This window comes from Schistocerca americana, chromosome 1 (assembly GCF_021461395.2).
Source record: "Schistocerca americana isolate TAMUIC-IGC-003095 chromosome 1, iqSchAmer2.1, whole genome shotgun sequence".
NCBI classification, from domain to species: Eukaryota; Metazoa; Arthropoda; class Insecta; order Orthoptera; family Acrididae; genus Schistocerca; species Schistocerca americana.
Window position 1 is genome coordinate 321,637,041 of NC_060119.1, and position 20,581 is coordinate 321,657,621.

Genomic DNA, 20,581 nt, shown 5'->3' on the forward strand with positions numbered 1-20,581 from the left:
GCTGGAAAGAAAGGCAGAGAGATACATGTTTTTATTTCTAAAGATGTTCATTTTTTTGTTTCATGTTTTATGTTAACATATGATTATGTTTTATCATGCTTTTACCAGAATAACTGTCCTCCTTATAAACCTTGCACCTCCATCTCTGCCGCAGTCCTGTTTTGCATGCCTAAGCTACAATATTCAGTTGTTTGTTTCTCTGTGTTTTAATAGGGTTTTAACTGGTATTTTATGCTCCAATAATGGTCTGAATTTGACCAAAATTCAAGTCAAAATAAAAAAAAATTAATTACAGCTGTGTATTAAATTAGAAAATTCCTAACACTTAATTTTGTTACAAAGTATAGTATTTTTGCACTTAATTAAAGGTTTCTGAGTGTATTGTTTTCATTGTACATACTTTTAACTAATCTGCTTTATTGAAGGACAGGTACCAGCATGCTGTTTTTCATGGCTGTTGTTTTATTTTTGGTGTTAGCTGCAGATTTCAGGGGCAGAAATTGTGATTTTATTTGTAGTGTTTCATTTGACAGTTATTATGTTTTTAGATATTATCTCTGTTAAGAAGTACCATGCTTACTATTGATTGTAATATGATACTAAACTTGTTCATAAATTGTTGAAACAACTATTTTCTTTCAAGACAGACTGTTAATTAGCCTGCACTGTGATTTGCACATAAGTTGCTGAAGAAAATATTTTTGTTTTCAGGAACTGAGGGACCGCTTGGTACAACATATAAATGAAATTGGTCAGAAGGAAGGAAAGGAAAGAGACCGCAAACTGAAAGAACTTTTGGCCAAGAGCTTCTCAGTTGTACGAGTAAAGGCTCTTCGGCCTGTGGTTATGTGTATTCTTCGCAATACGCCTCACATTGAAGACAAATATCTGAAAGTTCTGGTACAGTAGTACATGTTATCCAATTTGAAGGCATCTTTGAAAATTATTTGAAATGTTCTGGGGTTTATCAAAATTAATTCATTGTTGTAGAAGCAGTGTGGAACGTGTACTACTGTTTAGAAAAGAAGTATGTTGTACATAAACTAATTAGGAAATTTTTTGTCATGGTTTGTTAATGTGTGCCTTTCAAGTTTAAACTGTGACAAGTTCCATGAAATCGATATCAAATTATTGGTAGTGGATGAGCAATTTATAATAAAAGTGTTCTTGGGCTCCTGTAGGAAACAAACGCAGTGTAGTTCCAATGCAGCCCTAGAGAAAAGATGCAGAAATGTTCTGAGCAGTGGTAGCAAAGTACACTGACATTTGTGTATTCAAATGGACCGTACTTTAAAGGGATTCACTACTAATTGAACATATTTGCTAGGTACAGAATCCTCAGTATCTGTCCTTTATCTTTTGTGTCATATCTCATATGTAACATTTCCCCAGCAGGGATCAAGAATGTGTTGGCTTAACAGGTTCTCCAGAGCCACTGAGGTGATCAGTTTTGATTAAACTTGTCCCAGCATAAGGGCATGGTTCAAGATTGTAATACAACATAACAAATGGAACCTTAGTAATGGAAACAGTAATATTTATTCGTGCCAAAGTAATATAAATACTTGTACAGATGCTACTCAACCAGGGAATGTGTAATACAATGAAATGATTTACTTAGCCCGGTGCATATAATATGAATGTAGCCCTGTGTGTTAAACATATGCATTCATTGCTACTCAGTAGTACTTGACAACACAGGAATACTGTATGTGACAAAAAGTGTATGTTTATCATGCCCCATTTCACATTTGGTTTAACTTCTTTGTTGTTGCATATTTGTATTCTTTGCAGAAATTATTGAGGCCTAAGTTAGTTGTTGAAAACAGCAGAAACAGTGAAAGTAATATTCCAAAAATGTATGTGTTGTTGATAAAAATATAAAAGTGTACAGTCTAAAAGCGGTAAGAATCGTGAACAGAGAAACAAAGTAATTGTTATGGCAGACGATCATGATTGAATATTTGTTCGTCTCCTCAATGAACAGCCTACAGTAAATGCAAGTGCCTTCATGAAGTCTGGCACAATTATGTCTGAAGTAAGTAAACACGCATGGTCCACAGATGCAATAAGTTTGCCCTTGAAAGATTATTTTGTGTTTTGCAGTGGGTCAAATGATGCAAACAAACAAGTAACATGTAAAGCAAAACTGGAACTAAAAAATTGCTTAGGATAGCTGAGACACACAAATGTCTTCGTGTTGAATATCCTATGCCGATACAACTAACCACTGTGGTCATGGGTAAACAAAGACATTACTGCCACCAATGAACAAATGTCAGTGTTATGTAAACATTTCAAAAATGTAAAAATCCTCAATTTTAGCAACATGGACCACAGATTCCACACATCACATGTATTAGACCTTAATACCCTGCGGAAAAAACTGCGCATAAAAAACATAAATGATAATATCAACAACAAGAATCAAATACACAAAAGTGAAATCATCTTAAACAGGAACACTCTCAGCACAGCAGAGACAACACCAGCATCTCCACTATCAGCATCACCAGCAGAAAAAACAGCTTGTCTAACACACACATGGAAGGAACCTCAGTATTTCTTACGTGATACACACAATGGAGGCATAGCTTAAGTGATCTGATGCATTTCACCTGGCGCAGCCAGACGACAATAGTCAAGAATTTTGTGTGTCCAGCCAGTCACACAGTAATGCAAAAATAGTGGTTTTCTTGCATATTAATATACAGTCACTAAAAAATAAACTCACAGAAATGGAATGGTGGCTGGAGAAATTAAGTTGCGATGTTCTGCTAGCAAATGAACACTGGTCAAATTATAGTGAACTTGAAGTAAGTGTACTTTATCAGTAACAATTAGCAACTTGTTTCTGTAGAACAAATTTGAAGCATGGTGGTGTTTCAATCTTTATCAAAGAAACAAGCAGTTTAGAATACAAAGTGGTAGATGTGAGTTCTCTATGTATAGAAGCAGTTTTTGAAGTCTCAGCAATGATGATGCCAAGTCATGAACTAATAGCTATATCAGTGTACCACTCTCCTAGTGATAACACAGAATTATTCATAAAAAATCTTGAAAAAATGATGAAAATGCTCTTAAAATACAAACACTGCCAAGTTTTGGTATTTGGTGATATTAATGTAGTTATTAGGTATAAAGCCAAACATGTGAAGCACCTATTAGACATATTAAGACTTCTGCTGCCTAAATGACAAACCCACCGGGCTCAGTGCTTGCCTAGATAATATAATATGCAACTTTCAGCCAAATAAAACTGAATTTGGTACTGTAAACCTTGGATATCCTGCAGGGCTTTGGCTTAGGCACCCTCTAAACAACAAAACAGACAGTTCTTCAACTGAACTAGGAAGAGTAATCAGGCCAGTCAATGCACATAAATTGAATCAGTTAAAAACCAATCTTAATCACATAAACTGGAATACAGTACTTACTAATGGTATGTCTGTCAATGATTTAACACAGAATTTTTTAGAATTATTAGTAGAAAACCTTAACTCATGTTGTCCAAATATCACAGGAAACTCCCAAAGCAGAAACAGAGTAATAAACTGCAAGAACTGAGAAACTGATACACGCCACACCTGCGCAAACTTAGGGAAGAAATGATGGCTTACTATGACAGATTGCAACAGGATCAAGCTGAGAAGGAAGGTTACACAACACCGAGAAGGGGATATTGAAGAGAAATTAGAGCAGCCAAGAGGAAAGCCAATGACAGTTACATACTCAATTTGATAAATAAGTGTAAAACAGCATGGAAAGTTATCAAAACAGATATAAGCTCTGAAAATATATGCAACAACATTCCAATCCATCCAGACACCTTAAATGTACACTTTACCAGTTCTGGCTCAAATAAAAATCTCACTGAGGATGCAAATAAAGCTGCAGTATTGCTTCCAACTGTAGATAGTAAGCAATACAACAATTTCTGCTGGACTTGTGTATTCTACAGACAGGTTAGCGAAGCAATTGTCAAACTTCGCAAGTCAAAAGCAGAATACTTCTATGGACTTTCAAATCACCTGATAGGAAATATAAAGAGAGAAATTGTACTGCCACTAACCAAAATCATCAGCCAAATGCTACACGAAGGAATCTTGCCAGATTGCCTAAAAATTACTATTGTAACATCTATCCATAAGAAAGGTGATAAAGCATCTCCTCATAACTGTCATCCCATTTCACTCACACCAATCATATAAAAAATTATAAACTATTGTATGCACAAACAGATGAACCGGCACTTTAAGAAAAATAATCTATTAGCTCCTCACAATATGGTTTCGGATGTCATCTCTCCACTGTTAAAGCAGTTGAGATTATTATCACAAAAATATATTATTCTTTTGAGACTGAAAAAAAAAACAACCTGTGCAACTCTTATAGATTTGAGGAAGCTTTAGACACTGTCTCCCATATTATACGTATAAAAGAACTCCAATACTACAGAGTGGGAGAGGATGTTCTTCACCTTATTGAGTCGTACCTAAGCAACAGAAAGCAGATGGTAACTATAAACAACTAAAGGTCAGGCTTATTACCTGTTACAAAAGGTGTTCCACAGGGCTCAGTACTGGGTCCATCCCTATTCATTGTCTGACTTACCCTCATTTTTGCCTTTTCAGGCATTACTGTACGCAGATGATACAACTCAGATCACACAGGTTGACAGTTCAGAGTAGCTGCGACATAATATAAATGTAGCAATGGACTGATGCACTAACTGGTTCCTGGCAAACTATTTACAACTAAACTGAAGATATTGTTTTCAATTTAAGTGTCTCCAATGAACATAAAAAAATAGACAACCTATTAGGTTTCCACATAGATCAGAAACTCAGCTGGGCGAGTCATACAGAAAAATTATACTCAAAACTTTCTCAAGTTTTTTATCTGCTCTACAAACTAAGGAATAATGTAAGGAAAATGGTACTAATATATGCATATTTTGCATTTTTCTATTCCCACATTACCTATGGAACTCTTCTATGGGGAGATTTTCCCAGCTAAAAAACTGTATTCAAGTGCCAAAAGGCGGTAATCAGATGTATAGCAGTACTGACTCCAAGAGAATCCATTAAAGATCACTTCAAAGAGCTCAATATTATGACAGTCCCAAGCCTCTATATATACACTATGTGGTCAAAAGTATTCGGACACGTGGCTGAAAATGACTTACAAGTTCGTGGTGCCCTCCATCGGTAATGTTGGAATTCAATATGGTGCTGGCCCACCCTTAGCCTTGATGACAGCTTCCGCTCTCGCAGGAATACATTCAATCAGATATTGGAAGGTTTGTTGGGGAATGGCAGCCCATTCTTCATGGAGTGCTGCTCTGAGGAGAGGTATTGATGTCAGTCAGTGAGGCTTGACATGAAGTTGGCATTCCAAAACATCCCAAAGGTGTTCTGTAGGATTCAGGTTGGGCCTCTGTGCAGGCCAGTCCATTACAGGGATGTTATTGTTGTGTAACCACTTTGCCACAGGGCGTGCATTATGAACAGGTGCTTGATCATGTTGAAAGATGCAATCACCATCCCCAAATTGCTCTTCAACAGTGGGAAGCAAGAAGGTGCTTAAGACATCAATGAGGGCCTGGGGGCTGTGATAGTGCCACACAAAACAACAAGGTGTGCAAGCTCACTCCACGAAAAACACGACCACACCATAATACCACTTCCTCTGAATTTTACTGTTGGCACTACACACACTGGTAGATGACGTGCACCGGACATTCGCCATACCCACACCCTGCCATCGGATTGCCACATTGTGTACTGTGATTCGTAAATCCACACAACATTTTTCCACTGTTCAATCGTCCAATGTTTATGCTTGTTACACCAAGTGAGGCATCGTTTGGCAATTACTGGCGTGATGTGTGTCTTATGAGCAGCCACTCGACCATGAAATCCAAGCTTTCTCACCTCCCGCCTAACAGTCATAGTACTTGTAGTGGATCCTGATGCAGTTTGGAATTCCTGTGTGATGGTCTGGATAGATGTCTGCCTATTACACATTATGACCCTCTTCAACTGTCGGCGGTTTCTGTCAGTCAACAGATGAGGTCAGCCTGTACACTTTTGTGCTGTGTGTGTCCCTTCACGTTTCCACTTCACTGTCACGTCGGAAATGTTGGATTTAGGGATGTTTAGGAGTGTGGAAATCTCGTGTACAGAGTATGACACAAGTGACACCCAATCACCTGACCATATTTGAAGTCTGTGAGTTCCGCGGAGCACCCCATTCTGCTCTCTCACAGTGTCTAACAACTGCAGTGGTCACTGATATGGGGTACCTGGCAGTAGATGGCAGCGCAATGCACCTAATATGAAAAACGTATATGTTTTTGGGGGTGACCAGATATTTTTGATCACATAGTGTATCTCAGTGTTAAAGAGAATTTAAATAATGTTAAGCTTAGGATGTCTGTACATGATCCCAACTCAAGAACTGGACAATCAATTGGTCTGCCCAACTTTAGTCTACCTAAGGTCCATAACAGCCACAAATATCTAGGCCCCAGATTTTTCAATAGACTGCCAAAAGCTGCCCATTCTGCTCTCTATAATAAATTTATAATGTTCTAGCAGAGTGGTTCGAGAAGGAAGCATACTACTCCATAAAGGAGTATGAGAGATCAAATTTAAGTTACATGAAGTTCTGAATACTCGTACTAAGTTGCAATAAATTTCTGTTAACAAGTTTTATATATATATATATATATATATATATATATATATATATATATATAAATAAAAAAATAGAGAGAAACATTCCACGTGGGAAAAATATATCTAAAAACACAGATGATGTGACTTACCGAACGAAAGTGCTGGCAGGTCGATAGACACACAAACAAACACAAACATACACATGAAATTCAAGCTTTTGCAACAAACTGTTGCCTCATCAGGAAAGAGGGAAGGAGAGGGAAAGACGAAAGGATGTGGGTTTTAAGGGAGAGGGTAAGGAGTCATTCCAATCCCGGGAGCGGAAAGACTTACCTTAGGGGGAAAGAAGGGGTATACACTCGCGCGCGCACACACACACACACACACACACACACACACACACACACACACATATCCATCCGCACATACATAGACACAAGCAGAGATTTGTAAAGGCAAAGAGTTTGGGCAGAGATGTCAGTCGAGACGGAAGTACAGAGGCAAAGATGTTGTTGAAAGACAGGTGAGGTATGAGCGACGCCAAATTGAAATTAGCGGAGATTGAGGCCTGGCGGGTAACGAGAAGAGAGGATATACTGAAGGGCAAGTTCCCATCTCCGGAGTTCTGACAGGTTGGTGTTAGTGGGAAGTATCCAGATAACCCGGACGGTGTAACACTGTGCCAAAATGTGCTGGCCGTGCACCAAGGTATGTTTAGCCACAGGGTGATCCTCATTACCAACAAACACTGTCTGCCTGTGTCCATTCATGCAAATGGACAGTTTGTTGCTGGTCATTCCCACATAGAAAGCTTCACAGTGTAGGCAGGTCAGTTGGTAAATCACGTGGGTGCTTTCACATGTGGCTCTGCCTTTGATCGTGTACACCTCCCGGGTTACAGGACTGGAGTAGGTGGTGGTGGGAGGGTGCATAGGACAGGTTTTACACCGGGGGCGGTTACAAGGGTAGGAGCCAGAGGGTAGGGAAGGTGGTTTGGGGATTTCATAGGGATGAACTAAGAGGTTACAAAGGTTAGGTGGACTGCGGAAAGACACTCTTGGTGGGCTGAGGCTGAGGGACTGCGTCAGCTTTCAGACAACACTACATACAAAGTTTGCCAAGGTAATCCCATTCCTGATGTCCAGGCGGAGCTTCAAGGAATCGTCAGAACCTTAGGCCCCCTACAAAACCTTTCACCTGACTCCATCAACCTCCTGACCCCACCAACACCCCGCACCCCTACCTTCTACCTTCTTCCTAAAATTCACAAACCCAATCATCCCGGCCGTCCCATTGTAGCTGGCTACCAAGCCCCCACAGAACATATCTCTGCCTACGAAGATCAACACCTTCAACCCATTACATGCAGTGTACCATCCTTCATCAAAGACACCAACCACTTTCTCGAACGCCTGGAATCCCTACCCAGTCTGTTAACCATGGAAACCATTCTTGTAACCATTGATGCCACTTCCTTATACACAAATATTCCGGACGTCCAGGGCCTCGCTGCGATGGAGTACTTCCTTTCACGCCGATCACCTGCCACCCTACCAAAAACCTCTTTCCTCATTACCTTAGCCAGCTTCATCCTGACCCACAACTTCTTCACTTTCGAAGGCCAGACATACCAACAATTAAAGGGAACAGCCATGGGCACTAGGATGGCCCCCTCGTACGCCAACCTATTCATGGGTCGCTTAGAGGAAGCCTTCTTGGTTACCCAGGCCTGCCAACCCAAAGTTTGGTACAGATTTATTGATGACATCTTCATGATCTGGACTCACAGTGAAGAAGAACTCCAGAATTTCCTCTCCAACCTCATCTCCTTTGGTTCCATCAGATTCACCTGGTCCTACTCCAGATCCCATGCCACTTTCCTTGACGTTGACCTCCACCTGTCCAATGGCCAGCTTCACACGTCCGTCTACATCAAACCCACCAACAAGCAACCGTACCTCCATTATGACAGCTGCCACCCATTCCACATCAAACGGTCCCTTCCCTACAGCCTAGGTCTTCGTGCCAAACGAATCTGCTCCAGTCCGGAATCCCTGAACCATTACACCAACAACCTGAAAACAGCTTTCGCATCCCGCAACTACCCTCCCGACCTGGTACAGAAGCAAATAACCAGAGCCACTTCCTCATCTCCTCAAACCCAGAACCTCCCACAGAAGAACCCCAAAAGTGCCCCACTTGTGACAGGATACTTTCCGGGACTGGATCAGACTCTGAATGTGGCTCTCCAGCAGGGATACGACTTCCTCAAATCCTGCCCTGAAATGAGATCCATCCTTCATGAAATCCTCCCCACTCCACCATGAGTGTCTTTCCGCCGTCCACCTAACCTTCGTAACCTCTTAGTTCATCCCTATGAAATCCCCAAACCACCTTCCCTACCCTCTGGCTCCTACCCTTGTAACCGCCCCCGGTGTAAAACCTGTCCCATGCACCCTCCCACCACCACCTACTCCAGTCCTGTAACCCGGAAGTTGTACACGATCAAAGGCAGAGCCATGTGTGAAAGCACCCACGTGATTTACCAACTAACCTGCCCACACTGTGAAGCTTTCTATGTGGGAATGACCAGCAACAAACTGTCCATTTGCATGAATGGACACAGGCAGACAGTGTTTGTTGGTAATGAGGATCACCCTGTGGCTAAACATACCTTGGTGCACGGCCAGCACATTTTGGCACAGTGTTACACCGTCCGGGTTATCTGGATACTTCCCACTAACACCAACCTGTCAGAACTCTGGAGATGGGAACTTGCCCTTCAGTATATCCTCTCTTCTTGTTATCCGCCAGGCCTCAACCTCCGCTAATTTCAAGTTGCCGCCGCTCGTACCTCACCTGTCTTTTCAACAACATCTTTGCCTCTTTACTTCTGCCTCGACTGACATCTCTACCCAAACTCTTTGACATTACAAATGTCTGCTTGTGTCTGTGTATGTGCGGATGGATATATATGTGTGTGTGTGTGTGTGTGTGTGTGTGTGTGTGTGTGTGTGTGTGTGTGTGTGTGTGTGCGCGCGCGCTGGCAGGTCGATAGACACAAAAACAATCACAAACATACACACAAAATTCTAGCTTTCGCAACCAACGGTTGCTTCGTCAGGAAAGAGGGAATTAGAGGGAAAGACGAAAGGATGTGGGTTTTAAGGGAGAGGGTAAGGAGTCATTCCAATACTCGCGCGCGAGTGTATACCCGTCCTTTTTTCCCCCTAAGGTAAGTCTTTCCGCTCTCGGGATTGGAATGACTCCTTACCCTCTCCCTTAAAACCCACATCCTTTCGTCTTTCCCTCTCCTTCCCTCTTTCCTGACGAAGCAACCGTTGGTTGCGAAAGCTAGAATTTTGTGTGTATGTTTGTGATTGTTTTTGTGTCTATCGACCTGCCAGCGATTTTGTTTGGTAAGTCTCATCATCTTTGTTTTTTTTCACATTATTTGAAACAATGTGTCACATAGGTAAATATATTTTTGTATGTACTTTATGTATCTTAGCTGTATATGTAAATAATTACACCAACAATGTGTAAAACGTTTGAAGGTCAATAAATTCAAATAAAAGTAATTTCACTCTATACTTGACCAAATCAGACTGCCGACTACCACAGAAAGAAAGAACCCACCTTGAAATAATTAAATTCTAGAGTCCTAAGTGAATATTCTATTTATTCAGATTTTGTGCGAGTCCTCATGGCAGGAACACTTTGCATAATCCTTCCTCAAACTATTATTATGTAATGAAGCAATCAGTAAGCTTCTCACAAATAAGTTGGCATTAGAGGCAGCTATCAAACCTTTTTTAAAAATTGATGTATGGTGCTCTTTTTTGCATTCAGTTTTCAAAGGATGTAATCTTGTGGTGGAAATAATATTCATCAGGATCACAAAGGCTGATATTATGTTAATATCATATAAGTTTTACGTCAGAATGTGTCAATGAAAGGAACTGAATGTTGTGAGGTATTGGCTTTTGTGGTCAAAAGACATTTCAGTACAATTCTTCTGGACATGTGATGGCGTTGCATGATAAAATTACTGATGTTTTGGCTGTTATTACAGGCAGCCTTCATCAGGGTGACTCAGTCAAGTTGATGACTGTCTGTGACTGAGTCTGTCTGCTACAGCAGTTGTAACACTGGTAGTGTTATCACATATGGTGTGTTCACACATTCAGATGAATTTTATTCAAATGAAATAGTGTGAGCTCAAATGAGACATACCATTTTTGACATTCCGTCAGAGATATTTTGTAGGTATTATATATCTGGTGATATGGTGAAGAGGAAGTGCTAGGGAGGCATGAAAACTAATTGTAACTCTGATAGACGTGAGAAATTTACTTGATTGCTTATCTATACAGCACAGTCTATGAACCAGTTGTCTGCTGTTGATCTCCTGTGAAAGACGCCCTCCTTTGATGGTGTGTCTTGATCTTTTCTTCTGTATTCTTTTTTTTTGCTAGGTTGACGTTGATTGCTATTTTGGTTGTCTTTTCTTTTTCTTTTTCTTTTTTAAAATTAAGGTCCATTTCTGTCTCGTGCTTCAAATTTTATATAGGTTAACTATTCAACTCAAAGGACCAATTGCAAAATGCCTTTATCCTTTGTTGCAGGGAGTTTCCATTGCAGTTCAGATTTAGGTATCATTGATGGAACAGTTCATCAAGATTCAATAGGACTTGTTAATGACTGTGCTGCAGCCTAGAAGCAACTTATAATAATGCTCTGCATCATTGCTTGGGATTGTGCTAACAGTACTACCATTGGTCAGTGGTTAAATGGAAGAAAGTTTTATGGAGTGGTGAATATCTACTGTGAAGCTGGTGACACAGTCATGGCTGTTATTCCTTCTTTGAGCTTGCATCTTAGTTTTGGTTCATAATAAAATGTTTACAGATGTTTATGAAGGCATTTTAGTGATTATAATGCTTCTCATACTATACAACAACTTGAAGTCATATCTGTCTTCTATTAACACACTAATGCCCCTGAGTGCAAATCCAGAACCGTTACATCCTGACTGGGGGGGAAAAAAAAAAAAGCCCAACCAGGATAGATATCCTTTGTTTTTGGAACAAATGAGAGTGCATGTAGTATACGAGAGTGTGTGGTTCTGTCTCCTCACCATGTGTTATCTCCTTTTTATTGGCTCAAGGTGCATTACCCCAAAAATAAAATGTTCTAGATTTTTTGATATTTTTTGAAAATCACGCTATGTGTTTTACTTCCTTAGAGACTTTTTTTAGAAGATACATTGTTGAAGAAAGGCAAATCTACATTTACAAGATTTGTAGAGATGGAGAAGGCTGGGCATTGTCAACTGGAGTACATGCTTTGAAATTCTGAAGGTAGCAAGGATAAAATACAGGAATAAAAGGTTAGCAGAAACCAGACTGCAGTTATAAGTGTCACAGGACATGAAAGGGAAGTAGTAGTTTAGAAAGGAGTGAGAGAGGGTTGTAGCCTATACCTGACGTTATTCAGTACATACATTGAGCTGGCAGTAAAGACAAACAAGGAGAAATTTGGAAGGACAATTAACATTCAAAGACAAGAAATAAAAACTGTGAGGTTTACCAGTGACACTGTAATTCTCTCAGAGACGGAAAGGGTTTTGAAAAAACAATTAAGCAGAATAGATGGTATCTTGAAAAGAAGCTAGAATTTGAATAACAACAAAAGCAAAAGAAGGGTGGTGAAGTGTAGTCAAATTAAAGCATACAACACTGAGAGAATTAAAGTAGGAAATGAGTCACTAAAGCTAGTGGATGAATTTTGCTATTTGGGCAGCAGAATAACTGATGATGGCTGAAGTAAGGAAGATATAAAATGCAGGTTGGCTATTGCAAGAAATGTATGTCTGAAAAAGAGGAATTTGTTAACATCTACGAGGGCAGTTCAATAAGTAATGCAACACATTTTTTTTCTCGGCCAATTTTGGTTGAAAAAACCGGAAATTTCTTGTGGAATATTTTCAAACATTCCTGCTTCGTCTCGTATAGTTTCATTGACTTCCGACAGGTGGCAGCGCTGTACGGAGCTGTTAAAATGGCGTCTGTAACGGATGTGCGTTGCAAACAACGGGCAGTGATCGAGTTTCTTTTGGTGGAAAACCAGGGCATCTCAGATATTCATAGGCGCTTGCAGAATGTCTACGGTGATCTGTCAGTGGACAAAAGCGTGGTGAGTCGTTGGGCAAAGCGTGTGTCATCATCGCCGCAAGGTCAAGCAAGACTGTCTGATCTCCCGCGTGCGGGCCGGCCGTGCACAGCTGTGACTCCTGCAATGGCGGAGCGTGCGAGCACACTCGTTTGAGATGATCAACGGATCACCATCAAACAACTCGGTGCTCAACTTGACATCTCTGTTGGTAATGCTGTCACAATTGTTCACCAATTGGGATATTCAAAGGTTTGTTCCCGCTGGGTCCCTCGTTGTCTAACCGAACACCATAAAGAGCAAAGGAGAACCATCTGTGCGGAATTGCTTGCTCGTCATGTGGCTGAGGGTGACAATTTCTTGTCAAAGATTGTTACAGGCGATGAAACATGGGTTCATCACTTCGAACCCGAAAAACAACAGCAATCAATGGAGTGGCACCACACCCACTCCCCTACCAAGAAAAAGTTTAAAGCCATACCCTCAGCCGGTAAAGTCATGGTTACAGTCTTCTGGGATGCTGAAGGGGTTATTCTGTTCGATGTCCTTCCCCATGGTCAAACGATCAACTCTGAAGTGTATTGTGCTACTCTTCAGAAATTGAAGAAACGACTTCAGCGTGTTCGTAGGCACAAAAATCTGAACGAACTTCTCCTTCTTCATGACAACACAAGACCTCACACAAGTCTTCGCACCCGAGAGGAGCTCACAAAACTTCAGTGGACTGTTCTTCCTCATGCACCCTACAGCCCCGATCTCGCACCGTCGGATTTCCATATGTTTGGCCCAATGAATGACGCAATCCGTGGGAGGCACTACGCGGATGATGAAGAAGTTATTGATGCAGTACAACGTTGGCTCCAACCTCGACCAGTGGAATGGTACCGTACAGGCATACAGGCCCTCATTTCAAGGTGGCGTAAGGCCGTAGCATTGAATGGAGATTACGTTGAAAAATAGTGTTGTGTAGCTAAAAGATTGGGGAATAACCTGGTGTATTTCAATGCTGAATAAAACAACCCCTGTTTCAGAAAAAAAATGTGTTGCATTACTTATTGAACTGCCCTCGTAATATAAATTTAGTGCTAGGAAGTCTTTTCTGAAAATACTTTGTGTAGAATGTAATGTTGTATGGAAGTGAAATGTGGACAATAAACGATTGAGACAAGAAGAGAGTAGAAATCTTGAAATTTGGTGTTACAGCAAAATGCTTCATTATTAGATGAGTGGATCCAATAATTAATGTGGAGGTACTGAACTGAAATGGGGAAAAGAAATTTATAGCACAACTTGACTAAAAAAAAGGGATTGTTTAACACAACAGTTCCTGAGGCAGCAAGGAATTGTCTGTTTGGTAATGGAGGGAAATTGTAGAGGAAGGCCAACACATGAATACAAACAGGTTCAAGTTGATGTAGGTTGCAATAGTTATGCAGAGATGAAGAGCCTTGCACAAAGTAGATTAGCGTGGAGAGCTGGATGAAACCAGTCTTTCAACTAAAGATCACGACGACTACTTATTGATATGAAAGGAATAATTTTTGTTGACATCTTGCCCACTTAATTGAATGACAAAATCACTTCAGTAACATTAGTTAATAAAAATTAATGTGCAGTTTAATGTCCCATCAACAAGGAGGTCATTAGAAATGGATCACAAGCACAGACTGGGGGAGGAAATTGGCTGTGTCCACTCGAAGGAAAATTTCTGGCATTTGCCTTAAGCGATTTGAGAGATCACAGAAATCTGTGATTCCAGACAATATTTGTCCTCTTCCTTTTACTTCAACTTTTGGCACACACTCACACTGCCAGTCAGATTCTATTAAATATTTAGTTGAATGAGACACACATGAATCATTTGTATTGAAAAGGGCATCAGTTCATAATTTGGTTATTTTGAGTTTGTTATTGCTCCACATATTACAGTTGTAACTGCAAAAACTGAAATTAAAGGGTTATGAGTCTGTCAGTTGCTGTACATTCTGTTGGATTCTGAAAAACATTGTTATTTTGTAGTGGCATCAGTGAGTGCCTCATGCTCTTTTAAAAGTAAAGAGGCCAGTCGTAACATGTGCTCCTTGAAAATAAAGCTTAGATAGCAGCACTGGTGAAACTGTATGTCATTTAATACTTTCTATGTGCACCCCTAGGTAGCATTACCAGTAATGTTCAAAAGAAGACAGTACGTTGCAATTGTTGTGACTATTACACATTGTTGTCTTTGTTATCCACACAGTCAAATGTGCATTGCATTATAGATTTACTGATGATTTGTAGTACGAGTGCCACAAGAACACGCTGAACTTCATTTATTCTTTGACAACTGCTTGGTTCAGAATAAGAATCACACTCTTGGTGGATTTCTGTTGTATCTAGCCAATTCTGGGTAATTCAACAAAATTCAAAATTAATTTATAGTTAGAGGACAAAGTATTTTACCGTGTGATAAGGATTTTGTAATTGTAAAAAGAAAATGAAGGAAGTGGGACTGATTGTTTGCTGTACGTGACATCACAGAGGTGATGTGTACAAGTTAAAAACCAAGCAAATTTCTTGTTAGAGGGATTGCTGCTATGAAATTCTTGACTTCAAGTCATGGTGGCAGCCATACTACCAGAGACCAAAATTTCTAAAGGAACTCAAACTATTAGAAGGCAAGGGAATATGAAATTCTCTGTCAGTCCTCTTTCACATTCTGTTTTTGATAACACAAGAAAAAGTACAGCTTTTACATTGATCAATGGACTGATTAGTTTCACTTGTGTGTGAACCTTCAATATGTTCCATTTGCTGCAACAGAAAAGCAGGTGTGTCCATTAGGAAAGATTCAAATTAAGTTTGGGCTTGGGAAAGCTCCATTATCTGCCTGTCTGCCTGACAAACACCTATATTTCTATGAAGAAATTTTGAAATGGTCTGTAAGGAACAAAAGCCAAGACAATGAGTAATTGAACTGTGAAACACTGCTTGTTGTTGTAGAATGATGCAGTAGTATTGTGAAATGTACAACTGTATTAGTTACATTGTATGCAATCAAGACCATGTTAATATGAACAGAAACGTGTTCAGTATCTTTTACGTGCAATTCTTTTTTCATCAGTTCCTGGTATTTAATTACATTTGCAAAATATAGCACTAGAAATTCAATCTTTTGTTTGACAATTAAATTTGCATCATATAACAGTACCAACGAATATGCCCATATTAAGTTGTTACATAAATTAAGCTGGTTTTTTTCCACAAATGTGTGTCATTTGACTTAGGCCCTTATATGACATTATTTACATTGTGATTCCATATATTTTGTGTTTATTCTTGTTTTAGTTTTTGATATCTCATTGAAATTATTTAATTAAATATTTTGTTTGTAGGTAAGAGACCGGGAACTTTATTCTGACACAGATACTGAGGTGAAAAGACAGATTTGGAAAGATAACCAATCTCTTTTTGGAGATGAAGTATCACCTTTGCTAAGCCAATACATAAAGGAAAAGGAAAATATCCTCTTTGATCACTTAAATTTGACTAACTTATTTTTTACTCCATCACCAAAGGTAGAGTTAAGCTGTGGCTTTGTCTAGAACATTTTTGACTGGCAGCATTGAAATATTGTACTCAGTGTTTTTTGTTTTGTAGGTACGCCGTCAGGGGGAGGTTGTGCAGAAACTAGCCCATATGATTGGTTCAAGTGTAAAACTGTATGATATGGTGCTTCAGTTTCTACGAACACTCTTTCTTCGAACGCGTAATGTTCATTATTGCACTTTGAGAGCAGAGTTACTTATGGCACTCCATGATTTGGAAGTACAAGTAAGTAATTGCAGCTTGGAACAGAGTAATTTTCAGCAGTTTGTTGGGAATGATGACAATTTATTTAAATCAATTTATATTTAAGTATTGAAATCTTTTCTTTTAGAGATCGATTTTTGTCACTGCGTGACCAACTTCTGTGCTAAAAATATGTATGAACCATCAGACATAAGGATCTTAATACAGATGTGGCCCTATTTATAACCACCATAAAAAAATACAGAAACGGAAAAAATATACATATATACAGCTTCTCGTACCCACCAAGTTATTCGAACCTTGCAGGTCCATATTATAACAGCACAACATTTTCTGTTTTTCAACATTTTCTATTTTCAAAAAATTAGGTGTGGGTGTCTCATTTTCAACGGAAGATAGGCTTCATAAATTGTCAATTAATAATATATATAAATTTAATTTTCTACATGAGTCAGGGATTTACAGATTACAGTGTGCTGATTGTAATGCTATTTATGTGATGCACACAGGGAGAGAACTCGAAGTAAGATATCATGAGCACATTGCTCTGGATAGGAGGGATATTGCCAGTAGATTCAACTTGACAGCACATACAATTGATAGGGGCCATGCTCCTCCCGACTTGACATCACAGTTTAAATTGCTGCATAGGGGAGTAAAAGGCAGATAGCTTGATCTCCTGGAAGAGATGGAGATTTTCTGCAATTTGAAATCTCGTAATTGCATGTTGCTTAATGAGCAGACAGTTACAAAAAGTGTCCATTTTTGGTGGCACTTTGAGACCTGCCTAGCGCACGGCAATAAAACCATCCACAAGGCCAGCAATGAGATGGAAATTAGCCAGTATAACGCTCTTATACAGTGCAACACACTGATTCCGATACAAGTGTAAGCTTGGTGGGCTTTTAGGCAAGTGTCTTCTGCAGCAATTTTTTGCTTGAAGTATATGAGGTCTTTCTAAAAACCAACCTTTGGCCAGAAAAAAATATTTCAAATACCTGACGGGGTTGGGGCCCTAATCCCCTTCAAAGTAGGCCCCTTGTGCTTGCACACACTTAGTCCACCAATCGTTCCACTGCTGGAAACACATCTGGAAGTCTTCTTTTGGAATGGTGTTCAGCTCCATCGCCGTGTTCCACATTACCTCTTTGCTACCCTCTAAATGATATGCTTTCAGTGGCATCTTCAATTCTGGAAACAACCAGAAATCACAAGGAGCCATGTCTGAAGAGTAGGGAGGTTGTTGAACTGCTGTAATTCCATGTTTGGCCAAGAAATTTTGGATCTAGTGGGATGAATGTGCGGGGGTGTTGTCATGGTGCAGTTGCCAGTTTTTTGCTGTCCACATGTCTGATCTTTTGCACCGAACTGCGTCACGGAGTTGCCGGAGAACATCTTGATAGTACTCCTTTGTCACTGTTTGTCCTTCTGGTCCATATTCGTGATGCACAATTCCACACACATCAAAGAACACAGTCAGTATCACCTTGATTATGCTTCGCACCTGCCGCACTTTCTTCGGCTGTGGAGACTCGGGATGCTTCTGTTGCTATGACTGTCTTTTTGTTTCTGGGTCATACCCGTACATCCATGACTCATCTCCAGTTATCACGGTGTTCAGAAACCCAGGATCAGTGTTGGTGGTGTCCAGAAGGTCCTATGCAACATCAAAACAGAGGTTTTTTTGTTCCAGTGACAACAACTTGGGCAGGAATTTCACAGTCACTCAGTGCATGCATGTTCAAATCATTACACAAAATTGCATGTGCAGAATCTTGCTCACTCCAACCTCTTGGACAATTTCCCGCATGGTCAAAAGACGATCTGCCATCGCCAGATTTTGCACCCTCTCAACAACAGCTGCACTCCGTGTAGTTTGGGGCATGCCAGAAAGCTGGTCACTCTTCACTGACATGTGGCCAGTTTTGAATTGGTTGAACCACTCCTTAATTTTTTGTTCCACCCATCACATCTTCTCCAAACATGTGCTGAATCTTACGAATTGTTTCGCTTTGAGAATCACCAAGCTTTTGACAAAATTTGATACAGTATCTTTGCTCAACATGTTCAGTCATCTTGAGAGAACTGGTAATCCGACAAACACATTGTGTAGCACCTCACTCAGCGACCAACAGGCAGTGACTGATGCACTGGGAGGCGGAGACAAAATTCACGCTTGCGCATAAAGATCTGCTCCTTTACTGTGTACAGAGACGCCGCGCTATTGTCTCTATTTTGCGTGGGAAAATCGAAGGTTGGATACTTTGTAGACAGACCTCATAGAACAGGTATCCTAACAGCAACTGTTGGACATTAGGTTTATTTGTGAGCCCTATTTGCAATGTATATTTGGCATATGCCTGTTTATTCGATGAAGTTACCACTGCTGCCACTTGGTCATTATTGAAGCTTAACATCAGTTGCTCACCTGAAAAATAGCAGTACTGCAGGTCTGGTACATAATCGGTGAGATTATTGTACTTTTGTGAAAGTCTTTTTATTACTTTTTGTAAACGTCTTTTAAGAATTTTATGCTGATAATGTCAATCATTAGGTTGGTCAAGTCTTCGAGTATGATAAGAGAGGGGATAACATCCCATTGTTAAGGGGTTAATGTTGTTACATTTAATCAATGTTTGGAAGTACTATATGTAACTTCAAAAAAGAATCAAATTAACAGCACAGGTCCTAAGTTTCTTAATGATCATGCAATTTCACTGTTTGTTGATATACATACACGAAGACTTCAGGTTGTAGCCTATGGTTTTCTCTCTCTCTCTGTGTGTGTGTGTGTGTGTGTGTGTGTGTGTGTGTGTGTGTGTGTGTGTACATACGTACATGCACATGTCACACTCTCCAGAAGTGTTTTGCCCAAAAGCTCAGCAGTTTATAGTTTATCATCACTTCTACATGTATGTCCACTGCTCGATGTCTTGTACTTGTTAAATAGTGATCTATCCCCATAAACATATTACTGAAAACTGCTTTATAATGTTATACATAAAAAATGAAGATGAACAGTGGGGCAAAGCCCAGCCGTATAATAAAATAGCTCAATGATGTTAGCACTGACTTTCAAAGAAGCGACATTCGATGGAATGACTTGTTGCACATAAGTACCATAAAGGTTATGGAAATGTATTAGAGAATCTAAGTAGACTTTGCCTTAACAGGTTTCTAGTTCTCTCAACAGTCCAGAACCTACACAAATTTTCTGGATGGCAAAGCTACCCGTACACAGTGTGTATGTTCTACAGAAGGGCAGCACTTTCAGCCACTAGTCATCAATTTAACCATGAAGCCAACTCCCACAGGTAGCTACAAGAAGATGGTGTTACCAGATACACTATAACGATCAAAAATATCTGGGCACCCCCAAAAACATATACGTTTTTCATGTTAGGTGCATTGTGCTGCCACCTACTGCCAGGTACTCCATATCAGCAACCTCATGAGTCATTTTCTTTTTTGTGTGTGCTGTTCGCTACATCTTGAAAGTATTTATTCAAAATATGTTGAAAATTGTGTTGCAACATTTCTATAAAAGATATTTCAGTCTAAAACAAAATAATAGATAGTCGCAGCTACAAAGATATTATCTAACTTTGGCTAATATTAAATTTTAGAGAATTTGAAATTTACGACCTGTGATATGCACACACAAAAAGTATTTGAGTATACATTTATAGTTTATTTCAGAAAGGAAGGTTATTACAAGAGTGTTTATGAAACAGGATTACTGTGTGGAATGAATTTTACTTCACAGTATAGTATGTGCTGATCTGAAACTTCCTGGCAGATGGAAGCTGTATGTCAGACTGGGACTTTGCTTTTTGCAGCAAATGCTGTGATAAATGAGCTACTCAGTCATGACCCACGACCTGTCCTCACAACTCTACTTCTGCCAGTGCATCTCGTGCCTTCCAAACTCC

General features: G+C 39.8%; 1 protein-coding gene across 1 annotated transcript in view; it reads left to right on the forward strand.

Annotated features, from left to right (window-relative positions):
• Positions 1 to 20,581, forward strand: part of LOC124598662 (negative elongation factor B) — a 136,201-nt gene that overhangs the window by 28,194 nt on the left and 87,426 nt on the right. Inside the window, exons 3-5 of the mRNA XM_047136017.1 lie at positions 712 to 900; positions 16,232 to 16,414; positions 16,497 to 16,670. Coding sequence (XP_046991973.1) covers positions 712 to 900; positions 16,232 to 16,414; positions 16,497 to 16,670 — 546 coding nt within the window. The remainder of the gene's footprint in view (positions 1 to 711; positions 901 to 16,231; positions 16,415 to 16,496; positions 16,671 to 20,581) is intronic.